The 14060-nt window shown below is 37.8% G+C and overlaps 2 protein-coding genes across 2 annotated transcripts; one reads left to right on the forward strand and one right to left on the reverse strand.

Annotated features, from left to right (window-relative positions):
- Window positions 1–5008: 5008 nt before the first annotated feature.
- Window positions 5009–7758, reverse strand: LOC136828513 (mite group 2 allergen Gly d 2.02-like). The gene is made up of 5 exons (XM_067086547.1): window positions 7681–7758; window positions 7305–7385; window positions 6206–6310; window positions 5869–6053; window positions 5009–5422 (listed from the first exon to the last, which is right to left on the reverse strand). The coding sequence occupies exons 2-5, from the start codon at window positions 7372–7374 to the stop codon at window positions 5339–5341; spliced, it is 444 nt and encodes a 147-aa protein (XP_066942648.1). The 5' UTR covers window positions 7375–7385; window positions 7681–7758; the 3' UTR covers window positions 5009–5338.
- A 2639-nt stretch (window positions 7759–10397) lies between these two features.
- Window positions 10398–14060, forward strand: LOC136828627 (NPC intracellular cholesterol transporter 2-like). The gene is made up of 5 exons (XM_067086657.1): window positions 10398–10486; window positions 11780–11847; window positions 12742–12846; window positions 12945–13129; window positions 13921–14060. The coding sequence occupies exons 2-5, from the start codon at window positions 11784–11786 to the stop codon at window positions 14002–14004; spliced, it is 438 nt and encodes a 145-aa protein (XP_066942758.1). The 5' UTR covers window positions 10398–10486; window positions 11780–11783; the 3' UTR covers window positions 14005–14060.

A 14060-nucleotide genomic window follows, 5' to 3' on the forward strand; every position in this document is an offset into this window, starting at 1 on the left:
TAAAGATTTTTTTTCTAGCTTAAAAGCCAAACGATGCAGGAATGCTTTCTCACTACTGGAAAATGGGAGGTTTTTACGCTTCTACAGACAGGTTTCTTTCACTTTGGTTTGTGTCATATCGGCAAGAAACTACGCAGTACTTGATAGAACAGCTGGGAATAAGAAAGACTAAAGAAAAAGTGAAATATAATCACTGTGATTTCGTGTGTACATAGGAGACGGGAAAGGAAACAGATTCGAACGAAAATAGTAATAAGGATTCATAGTAACAAAATACAAATAGGACACAATCTTGCAATGAACACGTGGTAGTGTACAGATGGAGTTCGTTTTCCGAGGGAAGTGTTGATAAAGATCTATGGAATACCTGATAAAGATCTAAGAGAGTATGAGATCTTAGCACCTGCCATCAAAAGTCTTGTTTTGTAACTTCAAAATATAGCTCAATTAGAAACAGTGAGGTAACAACTCAAACCTGTGAAGCTGGAAGGGCTAAGGGGTAGAGGGGTGATGATAGGCTGATTGGCCATCCCACCAGGACTGCAAGATGGCGAAGACTTAGAAAAGGATAGGAGATGAAGCTGAAGTATTGTAAAATAGAAAAAATACATAACAGACCAAATTATATTTTAAAAAGTTTTCTAGATTTGAGTGATTCGAAGGTCTCATGATAAACATTTCCCTTCAAATCAGTTTAAGAAGCTTTGCAACCGTAAATTATAACTAACGTTAGACAGTAAACAAGATCAGGTGACAGAACGCCTCCAGTTGATGTTTTAATTAAACTTTTGTAATTAGTCAGAAATGAAATTTCCTTTGCCCTTATCCTTTTCCCTAGCTATTAGTTTTTTCTACCCTGTACCAGTGTCTTACACTGTATTGAACAATCTTTACCATGGAAAAATTATCAGTAACACCTAAATATTACATCTGATTAGAGGTAGTACCACATCAACATATGGTATTACTGGAAACATTAGCTAAGGCTTGAACTTAATGTCTGTTGCCATCAGACACAAGTATTCTATTTCTAGCGTAGAGCATAGCCATCTTCCTCAAGATATTAATGTCTTTGACCTACAAGTCTTGTCAGACAGTTCATACGAGGTTGCAATAGGAGCTATCCTACATCACCATCAATATAACCTGTTTCCGGGAAGATTTTCTCATTCTCTCATCGAATCATCATCCATATTGTTGGGAATTTCCTCGACAGACGTCACTGTATTTTCGTTGTGCCGATAGACTGCACGATCAACCCACGAACTACGAAAGTGACTTGGCCCCCATGCAAAGATAAACGAGTCACGTACCAGGTTTTTTTTATTTATTTACAGAAATAAAACCATCTCAATCATCACCCTTACATAACAATCACACAAAACAGACGCACTAACGAACTTACAATCTCCGTACCTGCAACACGAAACAGGTGGGACACACAGCTGCCCTCAACCTCTAAGAAACTTAACCATAACGCCACCGCAGTACACAAACGCCCAAACAGTTACTCTTACCCAGTCGCTCTCATTACAAACACATAGGAACACTCACAGCTGCTAACTTTGTGCGAACCTTTGGGAGCCCAACACACACGCCTTTCACAAACGGGATCTCTGGAACGACAAGCGAGAGACAAGCGCGCGACAGTCACACTTCCCTGTCCAGGTGGCTGCTAACTGGGCTAATCCATTTTTAGTCACTCGGGCTTAAGGACCCCAAACTTACAACAAATCACTCAAACAAGCGACAAGACGAAACATGATGTTGCATACTGCGATGGCACGTGCATTTCAACAAAATGTCCAATAACAGTCGTGTTTATGACGTGCCTTGTCTAGTAAGTTCCCGCCATTCTGTGAGCCCCGCAGAATCGGAGGGAGTCTGCAGTGAAAAAATCCCGTGCACTGAACTTTTTCGCAACACATATCACAATGTGTCAAATTCGAACTCTGTCATATGTAAGACTACTAGTTCCAATAGTTCAGACGTTAACCCAAATAGAGGATTATGTATCAGGTCGTTAACTAGCAAAGATCGGTCACAACCAAGAGAGAGGAGCACGTCTCCAGCAACCTCATCACTTACGGCTTGCTGCGATACCTCTAAGGTGAAATGCATATGATGTCTATATTTATATCTCTACACACATAAATACGAGATATACATAATATATATATATATATATATATATATATATATATATATATATATACATACATACATACATATACATATATCAGTCCAGTAGGAAATACACATCACGGGAGCGCTTCTTCTTTATTTTCTTCAAACGTAAGACCTTCAACTCAGTTACAGTATAGAATAACAAGACTGGAGAACGCAAAGCAGCTATGTTTTAGAGATCAAGCACCCTTATCGGTACTCTTTTTTTATAGCAGTGATAGAATGAGTAAATTAGAAGAGTGAGGTGCATTTCGGTTTTTACGTTCTAATTTACATTTAGAAAAATATTCCTCGGATGATATTAAACCACCAAATGGGTTATGCCTCTTGTTAAATAGTTTCGTGTTGGAATTTTTGTCTTCTTTAGTGGTTCTGTTATGGGCTATTTGATGTTGCATATGCTAAACAGTAACTTGCCAGAGAACTTATATATATATATATATATATATATATATATATATATATATATATATATATATATATATATATATATATATATATATATATATATATATATATATATATATATATATATATATATATATATATATATATATATATATATATACACACACACATGTTGTGGTGTAGAATAGACAGGGAAATTAGATAGAAAAGAGAAAAAGAAAAGAGAGAGAGAGAGAAATATAGAAAAGAGAAAAAGTTAGGAGAGAGAAGTAAGAATAAAAAGAGAGGCAAAGAACACAGTGATAACGCCCAAAAGCTGTTGTTATTATCGTGATTCCAATCTGCATGAACCATAAGCAGTATATCGTGTTGAAGCCATAAAAACAGTTGTAAAAGTGATAAATAATCGCGAGGCCATTATTTCTCACTTTTACGACTGTTTTTATGGCTTCAACACGATATACTGCTTATGGTTCATGCAAACATCCTGCCTCGATCAGCGTATACTGGAATCACGATAATAACAACAGCTTTTGGGCGTTATCACTGTGTTCAGTGCCTCTCTTTTTATTCTTACTTCTCTCTCCTTCTCTCTCTTAACTTTTTCTCTTTTCTATCTCTCTCTCTTTTCTTTTTCTCTTTTCTATCTAATTTCCCTATCTATTCTACACCACAACACACACATATGTATGTATATACACATATATATGTATATGTGTGTGTGATCTACTCGTCATTTCAAGTAACACAGACAAGGATGTGCACCAAAAATTAGGTAATCTAAATGCTAACGAGTTTTCATTGCCTAGTCATGTCAAGAACTTATAAATAAATAGTATATGTTTTACAAGAAAAAACATTCAGAGGATACCTCACATCGTTATTTCGTTGTAAACAAGTGGTGTAAATGCAATATAGACTATAAAATTAAGTGGTGGCCTAGTCATAACCCAAATATTTGTAACATTGGCACGTCAAATGCTTTTGTTGAACATCTGCTCAAGTAGTTTACTGACGAAATTTCAGTTTCTTTCTTCTCCTTTACACGGAGAGAGAGTTTCTTGTAATGAGGTCAAGTTTGCTAAAAACTTTATTTAGAATTGTGAAGTCCTGCCCGGTTATTTTCCCCTTTATAAAGAAAAACTGAAAAAGAGCAGCAAGGGCATTCCTAGACATTTTGGGGCCTGGGGGGCACAGTCCCATTTGGAACCCTTCTTATGAGGTAGGAGGCGAGCAAAGCGAGCCAAAGCAGCTGGGGGTTCGGGGGGGGGGCACTGTAAGCACACCGGGAAAATTTTTAGAATATGAGCAATTGTAGGATCATTTTAAAGGCACTTGTAAATGCAAATTTCAGACATTTTATTTCTGAAAACTAGGTTTACATTGAATAATTGAAGGCCAGATTAATTGAATAATTTGAATGTGTATTATCTGGGCAAATGGGGCCATTATGGGGGCCCTCAGAGGATAATTAGGACCCCTATAAGCAGTAATCAATTGCCTTAGATCGGCCCTGCCCTTACCCCAATCAACGTTACCCACTCTCCTCCGATCCGTATGAGAAGGTCTATAATGGGCTCTGCGATTGAGAGGGGACCCCTGCAGAGCCCTATTTCTTTTACATAACATTTTTGTTACATTTTTGTTCACAAAATTGGAGACTGGGGCCCTTTAGTGGGCCCCAAACTTTCGGGTCCAAATATAAATGGGGCCTTTGACCATTTTGGGGCCACTGGACTTAGCTTGTCCTGTCATAGCAGCAATGGTTAAATTTCGCATTTTGGGGCCCCCCCCCTCAGTTTGGGGGCGGGGGGTGGGGCGATTTCAGACAGCCCAAAAATGTTTTAGACTACCGTTACTACGAAAAGATGTGGAGCACAATTGGTCATGCAGAGCTTTTGTTATCTGCTCAATTTCTCCCTTATGAGAGAGAAACATCTGCTTGCTCCTCCCTTACTTTCGCTCTCTCACTCTCTCTCATCTTCCGTTTTCATCTATATAGTAACAATATTATGTATGTGTTGTAAATCACTCAAAACATTTTCCAGTATTTGACCTCTCTTGCTGTTTGTATCAGTTCTTTGGGTCAGATACAGAGAACTACTTCTTGTCAGGCGTTTAGATATAATTTGCATGACTGCTCGTTGTGTAAGGTTGTGTCCACGAGGATTCTTAATATTAGATTATTATATTTTTACTCCTCTCCACTCGTGCCATATTAATGAACAATATTTCACTCTGACGAAGCACGTTTAATCTTCTGACTATGGAGAAGTTAGTTATACATATCATGTATGTATGTATGTATGTATGCATGTATATATGTATATAGGCCTATATGTGTGTGTGTGTGTGTATGTGTGTCCAGTAAAGACTGGTCTAGTGGCAATGCGGAGTAAGTGAAACATTCAACTTAATTGTAATTTTATTTAAAAATAAGCCTTTGCCTTTGTGGTTTACCTCTTAGTAATGGACAATTAAATGAAAGAAATAGTTTTGATAACAACAGAGACATCTCATAACACGTAACATTTAAATTTACAGTGCTCCATGACTTTAATGTTTATGTTATTTATTTGCATGTTTTAGAACATCTCTTTCTAACACGATTAAAAGCAATTATTTATTGATATTACCAACAGAAGGCAGCTATGTTAAACTGAAGTTTACATGAATGAAGTACAACATAAATGTAATAATTTAAACAACATAAGAGTTGCCAATTACCAGGCGCTTCTTCTTCTTACACGATCACAGCCGGCACCTTGGCGCAGAATTGATATTCTCCGTTGGAATCGACCAGCTTGAAGGTTGCCGTTGTTTGGATCTGGAGAGAAGTAATTAGATTGGAAAAGCGAATATCCTAAGTACTATACGGTGCAAATCTAGATGATTTCCAGTGAAATGCTAGTCATTATTCTTAATTATTTCTGATAGCCATTCATAGTATTGTGAATATTTGACAGTTATGATAAGTCTAATCAGCAAAGTCACAGCAAGCGTTTTTCATAAGTTCTCCACTAAACTGCTCTCGAAATATTCTTGTTTAGATATGCTATTTTCCAAATCTGTACAGGTTTCTTTCTAACGTATTAGATAATAATAATAAACAGTGAGGCGAGTGAATATACAAAGCTAAATCACCTTTCATTGCATCTCCTCTCTCTCTCTCTCTCTCTCTCTCTCTCTCTCTCTCTCTCTCTCTCTCTCTCTCTCTCTCATGCACACACACACACATTCTAATTTCAGAAAGCAAGGTGGTTGAAAGCTTACCTTCGGATACTCGGGCAAAACTTCTGCTGGGAACTGCCAGTCGACAGGGGTTCCAGTTTTAATGGGACAGGGGTTGTCGGTTCCTTCGAGCTGCTTGCAAGCGTCTGTATCGATGCCAGGCCATGGGATTTCGAAGCCACCAATGGAAGCCGATGCACCAATCGTCAGTGTATCGGTGTCGACGCCTTGTGGAGATTTGGGAAGTTTACTTTGAATTGCAAAATTTCTATAGATTTAATAAGTCGCAACGCCCTAATACACATATTCGTAAGCTCAACTGAAAGCCCAAGGCGCCAAAAGTAAGTTTAGAAAGTAAAACTGGGAATGAAGTTCTTACTTGAGGTGTACTGGATGGTGACCACGTAAGTGTGGCCCCTCTGCAGGATGCATGGAGGCGCTGAGCAGCCTTCAACTTCGAACGCCACATCTGTTCCCTTGGACCCTGGAACAGTGTAACATTAGATGACAATGACGTGTAACTCAGTGCAGATACTCTGGAGCCATGCAGTGACAGATTAGATTTCAGTCAATGTGAATTCAAGAAATATTCAAAACTAGATACAGTCGAAGCGGCACAAGAACCCGGCTATGCATTATTACATCATCATTCAGTCTTTGCTTCAAATATTCTATTTATTGTCTGAATTCCATCTGAAGTCTGAATTTTTTCCAAAGACAATATTACAGGTTTATCGAACAGAAAAGAGATGGTACTGGCAGAGTGAGAGGGTACTTCAGAAGTGTGAAAGAAGGAAAGGGGGGAAAACTGAGCGAAGTGGGCAGAAAGAAGTGTGTGTGGTGTTTACAAAACCACAGAAGGATTATTTTCCTAATTCTTATATAGTAATGTTCTCACTATGACAATTGTTCGTTTATAATTCTGACCTTTCCTTACGAAATTCTATTTGATAATGCGAACACAATACGTCTGTGACATTCATTAATTGCTTTGGGAACTCCCATCAGGCTTAATTATATCTCATCATTAGTTGCTATAAGAACAAAAATAAGATCTAGAATATCAAGAGAATGTATGATATGACATCCAGAAAAGTCTGAGATTCAGCGGGTTAAAATTCAGAGGACGATGGAAGGACAACGCAAAACCCTTATCTAGCCCAGGCCCGATAGAAGCAAGAAGAGAGAAGGAAGAGTAGGACTAAACCCCGAAGATGAGATAGAATAAACCCCTGAAACACGAGAGGTGTCTTTTGGGCAGGAGAACCGAAGAGAGAAGAGAATTCTAAAGCTAAGTAGGGTGTTGAAGCTTTACCGCACTGAACACTCCGATGGGTCATAATTTCTACAGAGCAAATGTGCCAACAGGCTCCCCTAGAGAGAGAGAGAGAGAGAGAGAGAGAGAGAGAGAGAGAGAGAGAGAGAGAGAGAGAGAGAGAGAGAGAATAGGAATGACCGCCCAAGAAGCGTTTTCTTACCGCAGTCCTGGAAAGGAGTAGCCATGGCGCAGGCGGCGATGCCGAGAAGGATAAGTAGGAACCGTTGCATTTCCGTTGCCTCTGAAAGAAATGAAAAAATAAATAAAGATACCATCAATTTCACAGGAAAAGCTGAAAAAAAAACTCATTCTTATAATCCTTGGGTTTTCTAGGTTAAAATATAGGTGTGTTTGTGCGTCCACAAATTGCACATAGTCTTGTTAGTTATCCTTTCGATTTTATCTACACTTTTACAGATCTGAGAATTTTGTTACTTTGATGTGGGAGCTTACAAAGCAAAACTAGATTTTTTCTTGTTATGGGAGAGTTTTGACATAATTCTACTAACAAAACCAAACCTGTTATACTGTCTTACCAGTCACAAGAGGAGACTAAGAGGAATAGAGTCTGCTTTGCAAGAACCCTAGAAATTGATGCTTCCCATAGCATTGAACCCTCTATATATACGCATATTCTACAACCGGGGCTTCGTCATAATTATGTGGGTGGGGCACTCCATCAGCAGACCGTCAGCTGCGGAAAAAAAAAGAATGCTATTCAGAAGTAGAAATTTCCGTGGGAAATGATAAGGAAGTCCCATGTGTGGTATAATATAGTTTTCTTGTCTTAATCTCATTTGGCATTCTTCGGGTAAATCGAATGACTCTGTCACTAGTATTAATCAAAACAAATATTTTCAAGGGTAAACTTATACAGAATGGAATGCCCATATGACGAGGACTGCACACAAAAAATCGTGAATTGGAATGTTAATTAAAGAAGCGTAAAGAAATAAACGTTCATCAGAACCTCCAGCATTGAACCACCTTCGCTAACTTCACGCAGCTTTCAGAAAATTAGGTGAAACCAATTCTTCTTCTTCCTCGTTTACCGTGCTTTTTCCCATTTTTCGTATGGGGTAAGCACAATGCCTTCTTTTGAAGGACTTTGATTTGGCTTTGGGGTAGACCGTAGTCTCAATCGGCTGCCCTGCCTGACATCGCTTAGACCCCGGTAGCGCATGTACATGTATCGTACCAAATCACCAACTAGCTTTCTCCCAGCAGCGAGGAGAGTTGAGCAGTTAGGTCGATACCAGTTAATGTTTGTTATTACAATAACCCATTTCACCTAATAAGAGGTGACCTCGGAAAGAGGAAGAATAAAGAGAAAACCAAAACGTCACGGTAACATACATCCTCAGTCGCCCAGACATTTGCCATATATCTGTCTAGCATACATTTAGCTTATGAGTTATCTGACTTGTCTTTATTTAAGGGACATTTATTCTTTCTTAGTCGAGAGATACTAAACCTTTCTTTTACTTGGACACATTTAACTTTACCTAAGTTATTTAACTATTTATGCCAAAGAGGCATTTTTACCTAATTTTATCTTTAAGGCATTTAGCTTATTCAACTAAAGATGTATTTACCCTTAAAATATTTGAGCAATGCTAGTTTATCTTGATTTAAGAGGTGTTTAGCCTGACATTAATTAGAGGCCTTAAACCTACTTTTATTTGAAAGGCATTTAACTTGCCTTAATTTGTTGATATTTCATTTGACTTTATCTAAAAGCCATTCACCTTTTCGTTGATCAATGCCCATTAATCCTGCTTTCACTTCAGAGGCTTTGGACAGATTTTTGGATGCAGGGATGCCGTCACTTTTGGAAGGAAATTCCATATGAACACCGCCTCGTTTCCCGCAGTGACGTTACTTGATTGCTTCACCCTCAAGAAAAAATGCCAGAGAGCCGATATCTCTCCGGAAGGAGAGATGACACTGGAGAACAAGTTATTCCAGAAGACTGTCAACTGTGACCAACGGGACCTTGTAGCTCTTCTGCGGGACCAATTAATGGTAAATGTGAAGGCCTCCGAAATAAACCATGAAAATGAAATGAGGTAATTTCATGACAGAAAACGAGAAATCTAAACGAAAGTAAATGCTTAATTTAATGATTGGGAGAAGAACCGTATTACAGAGCTACTTGATAAGCGTAAAAACCATTAGATTAATTTAAAGCAATATCATCATGATTATTCATTAGAATGAAAAAGTTTGATCTGAGTCGCACTGCGTCATGTTTTCCTCACATGAACATAAAGGAACTCTCTCTCTCTCTCTCTCTCTCTCTCTCTCTCTCTCTCTCTCTCTCTCTCTCTCTCTCTCTCTCTCTCTCTCTCTCCTTAGCCAAATTTGTCCACTTTACAATACAGAACAACCACGCATCTGCAACCCTTCAAGATTTTCCCATCCATATCAAGAGACGAAGTTAGTGTCCGTGGCAATCGGTGGCTACGATTTCCCCCACCACCAGCTGCTGTGAGAAGACTGACAGGGAGGTTATCGTAGAGATAAGACGCCGTTATTACTAATTAAAAGTCTCATTATTGTATCTATTGTTCTTACCAAGTCTGCTGTTACAGTCTTATCAATTTATTCATTGTGCGAGGCGACCAGGTCTAGACAATAAAGTCTACTACGAGAAAAAAAATTAACTGGGATTAACCTGGAAGGAAGAAATATACTTTCTGTTAAGAAGAGACGTCACACCAAACAGGAAGAGAGATTCATTGATAGAACTGCAGAGCTTGAATGGGGAAAGGACACAAAAAAAAAAAAAAACTGAACACGTCAATCCGGGGGTTGACTTTTTCCCTGCGGATGATTATAATCTGGCTCTTCTTTCCCAATTTCTTTATTTTTTGTGAATTTCTTGAAAAGCAGGTTTGTTTTAAACTTTTCCAAAACTGAATCAATATATAGGAACTATTGGAATAAACAGAACATTTCGTCTTATAATCCATCAATTTCAGGGACATATTAAAAGTTCCATTTTTTTATCAAGAGCTGGGGATTTGAGGAATATTTCAATCTCAGCGTCTCTCTCACCAAGATACCGTATGATGGTCTGACGAGTATGTATGCAGCTCTTGACGTACTAAAAATCTGTTTACATACTGTACTATATTTTTTGCGTCTCAGAGACAGTCATTCGACAACTTTATCAAGATAACATCACAGTTTCACCAACAACATTTTTTTGTTCTCACACAATGACCTCCAATTCGTTTTCCTTTTTTATAAGGTAGGGGAGGGGCTTCCTGCCAACCCTATATAAACGACAGGCTGTAGGTTAATTTGTCACTCGGCAGCGTTTCTCGTAACTAACAGGTACAGTAGTTCTAGGTTTCCGTCTTTGTCATAATTTTCTCTCTATGGACAAGGGGAGCAAAGATCTCTATTGAAAATAAACAACGATTTCTTTGCCTTATTATTCTACCAGTGTTCGATTTTAATGACAAGTTAACCAAGGCTACTCTGAATTGGTTAAGAAGTTTTACTGGTATAAAAGCAAAGGGCTTAAACTACTATCTGGCGAATTAACTTGTTTTCAGAGTTTTTTTTTCTTGTATATTTACTTGCTCTTCTCAGGAATCTAAGTAGAGGTACTCTACATTGTTGTTCATGTGCAATATATTGAGAAAATGAAGAAACAGTTAAATTTCATCTGTGAGAATACTAACGCATGATAATTATGTTTACTGCAACAAAAATGACTATTTGGGTGGTGCAAAGTGGTATGACACTCATTGTTGAAAACTTTATATTCAGTGCCCTTGGTCTTAATGCACAGTAAATAACACCATTCAGTAGAGCAGCTCGTATTTGCAAGACTGACGGCTGAATTCCCCTTAAGAAGACAATAATTTTCTGAGAAAAACTGCATTTGGACCTTAACATTTTGTTGGGGTTGACTTGGTAATGTGATGAGCTCTCTTTATTTTACGTATGCTTTGAGAGCACAAATACACTAATGAAATAAATAACCAGATAGCTGGCTAAATAGATCAAATGTATAAATAAACATTTTAACCAGAGAAACTGACAAATTAATCACTATTTTCATACAAATGAACAAAATTTAAATGACTTTTTATATAACCAGTCCAGTTCTTTGTCTCCGGGGAAAAATGGCCCAGATCGTCCAATCAGTCTGAACTCTACTCTTAAAATCAAGCGAGTTGATTTTTCGGTTTTCCTCGAGTTTCTCTTCGTTTCGCTCCGTTGTACCCTTTTCATAAATGAGGATTATATTAATAACTGGAGCTTTTAATACAGAGCACTCAGCAGTGAATAAATGAACTAATGCATACGAAATATGATTTTAACCTTATCAAGTTTGGTTACAAATCCTACGGTTCTGGATCTCCAGATTTCACTGATAGAGGTTACATCTTAAAAATTACCTTCTTCCAACTTTGTTGGCGAAGGTGATAATTATAGATAGTCAGTCCATTCATATTAGTGAAACTTTCTTGAGAAAAACGAAAGAGCTGACCTATGCAGCTAACAAATTCCTATCTAACAAAGTTTAGATATAATGAGTGATAAACAGAGGCATTTTAAAGTAATACTATAAAACCAAAACTAATACATTAGGTAATTCATCTTTTTCTTTTCCAGCACAATGCGTCTTTTTGTTTTTCTTGCACTCTTAGGCCTGGCGTCTGCTACAGCCTTCCAGGACTGCGGTAAGGGCTTGCGTATTGTTGTTCTCATGACGTAAACTCCCCGTATGGGGGCAGTGCCGTCAGTGCACCTCACGCGATGCGCAATAGGCTTTATTTAAGGTTCTTTGCAGTGTCCTTTATGCGCATAGCTGCAACCCCTTTCATTCCTGTACCTGCGCTCATAATTCTTGTTCCTCCATCTTACTTTCTACCCTCTCCTAACAATTGTTTCATAGCGCAACTACGAGGTTTTCCTCCTGTTATACCTTTAAAACCTTTTTACTCTCAGTTACCCTTTCAAAGCTGAATGACTTCTTTGGCCCAGATATTATATTCCATTCAATTCCTAACGTAGATTTGGGATTTTTCTGCACCCCTTATCATTCGAGAAGACAATCAGATTTCAGGATTATGCCATATTTACACTTCACCACCCAACTTTCTCCATCTGGCACGTGAAGATAAATGTTGTCTCTAAATTATCATTAATTTTCTAAGGTGTACCTCATGAAAAGAGATGTATAGGGGAAAGAAAACTATATCTTTCAGTACATTCGTAAATATTAACCTTTAACATAACATTATGACTAGCTGGATTTCTCTAGCAATGGTGTAGTTATTACATACATTGTATTGTGAATATATGGTCTTGCTTTGCCTGCCTATGTCGTTTTAGAACACAGATGATGAGGAAATTGGGTGTTTTTCAATGTATATATATATATATATATATATATATATATATATATATATATATATATATATATATATATATATATATATATATATATATATATATATATATATTATATAAATATATATATATATACTGTATATGTGTGTGTATATACATGTAGCGTATGTCTAAAAATAGTTGCAACAATAATTCTTATTATCACAGAATTCTTCCTCCAGGGTCCTTGGGGACAGACGTCTCATTCTCCGTCGAGGGCTGCTCATCACCTCCTTGTACCCTTGTCCGAGGAGAAACCTATCTGATCAGTTTCCAATTTACTTCCAGTAAGTATATTCTTGGTGTTCCTTTGATCTTGTATTAAGACTATAACAAGGGCACTTAATGAAGTGTCACAGTGACCTCACAAGATCATTTTTGTCAGGTGTTAACTCCGAGACCCTAACGGTGGCTGCCTCAGCGAACATTGGTGGCATCGAGGTCCCTTGGCCAGGTCTGGATCCAGACGCTTGTAAGGGAGTGGAAGGCACCGAGAACCCCTGCCCCATTGAATCTGGAAGCCAGGTCGACTGGAGTATGGAAGCGAGCGTTCTCAAAGAATATCCAAAGGTACAGTGCTTTGAGTCTCCGTCCGTGAAGAGACAAAAAATACTTCCATTCATTAGTCTCATTTCTCTGATATTGTGAAAATCTCTAGTGTTATCATACAGTGCCATATCAGTAACTTTTGAGATCATGAGTCAGACTTTTTTTTAGAATAATTAATACTATTGTTTGAATATGAGCATCCGAAAGAGCATTCTATTGGGATTTGGCTTCTTTCTTACGTACAACTAAAAGGTCCCTCTGCTTTTTGGGACGTCATTCAAAACTTCGCTGCTTTTCGTGCTAACAAGTTTCTTTCTTGTTTATTTGTTTGTAATTCTGCCACCAACGCCTGCATTTGTTTAAAAACCGAACAGAAGGTGATGGAAAAGAATAAATTGTTTTACGGTCCTCATAAGCTTCATAACAAAACTTTGAATCGTAAGCCACGCCTTTTATATTTAACTTCCCTCCTACGAGACGGAAAATATCGAAAGTGGAAAATTACTTTTGTTTAAAAGGAAAGTTTTAGGATTGTAGGAAACCATTCTGAATGATATCACAAACAAGAAACGAAAGGACTTCTCACTGAAGAAGTAAAATCTTTACATTTCCATTTTCTCCCTATTTTTCGTGCATAGTTGGTATTCAGTACTGTCCTGAGGGTAATATTGTTTCATTTAATTGTACGGGTTGTTTTGTATCCTACATTTTTAGCGAGATAGACATTAAATTCACTCTATGTAAAGGCGAATGAATCCAAGTTACACTTAACCTCACAAGTTTTGTAAGAATTATATTTTTTTCTATTACAGCTCGTAACGATGGTCACATTTAAGTTGCTCGATGACAATGGCGAATTGCAGACCTGTGCCAAGCTTCCAGCTCAGATAGTCTAAGACATAAAAGCAACAGTAAAGTTGCACTAAAAATTATCATAAAATCTATAGGCCTA

The sequence above is a fragment of the Macrobrachium rosenbergii genome, chromosome 43 (genome assembly GCF_040412425.1).
Source record: "Macrobrachium rosenbergii isolate ZJJX-2024 chromosome 43, ASM4041242v1, whole genome shotgun sequence".
NCBI classification, from domain to species: domain Eukaryota; kingdom Metazoa; phylum Arthropoda; class Malacostraca; order Decapoda; family Palaemonidae; genus Macrobrachium; species Macrobrachium rosenbergii.

Excerpts from the sequence above, each read along its gene's own strand:
- LOC136828513 (XM_067086547.1), bottom strand. The coding sequence starts at position 7,374 with ATGCAACGGTTCCTACTTATCCTTCTCGGCATCGCCGCCTGCGCCATG. Across the intron at positions 6,311-7,304 it reads TACTCCTTTCCAGGACTGCG|GGTCCAAGGGAACAGATGTG; the intron begins GTAAGAAAACGC and ends ACACTGTTCCAG. Across the intron at positions 5,423-5,868 it reads TTTTGCCCGAGTATCCGAAG|ATCCAAACAACGGCAACCTT; the intron begins GTAAGCTTTCAA and ends ACTTCTCTCCAG.
- LOC136828627 (XM_067086657.1), top strand. The coding sequence starts at position 11,784 with ATGCGTCTTTTTGTTTTTCTTGCACTCTTAGGCCTGGCGTCTGCTACA. Across the intron at positions 11,848-12,741 it reads TACAGCCTTCCAGGACTGCG|GGTCCTTGGGGACAGACGTC; the intron begins GTAAGGGCTTGC and ends TTCTTCCTCCAG. Across the intron at positions 12,847-12,944 it reads CAGTTTCCAATTTACTTCCA|GTGTTAACTCCGAGACCCTA; the intron begins GTAAGTATATTC and ends CATTTTTGTCAG.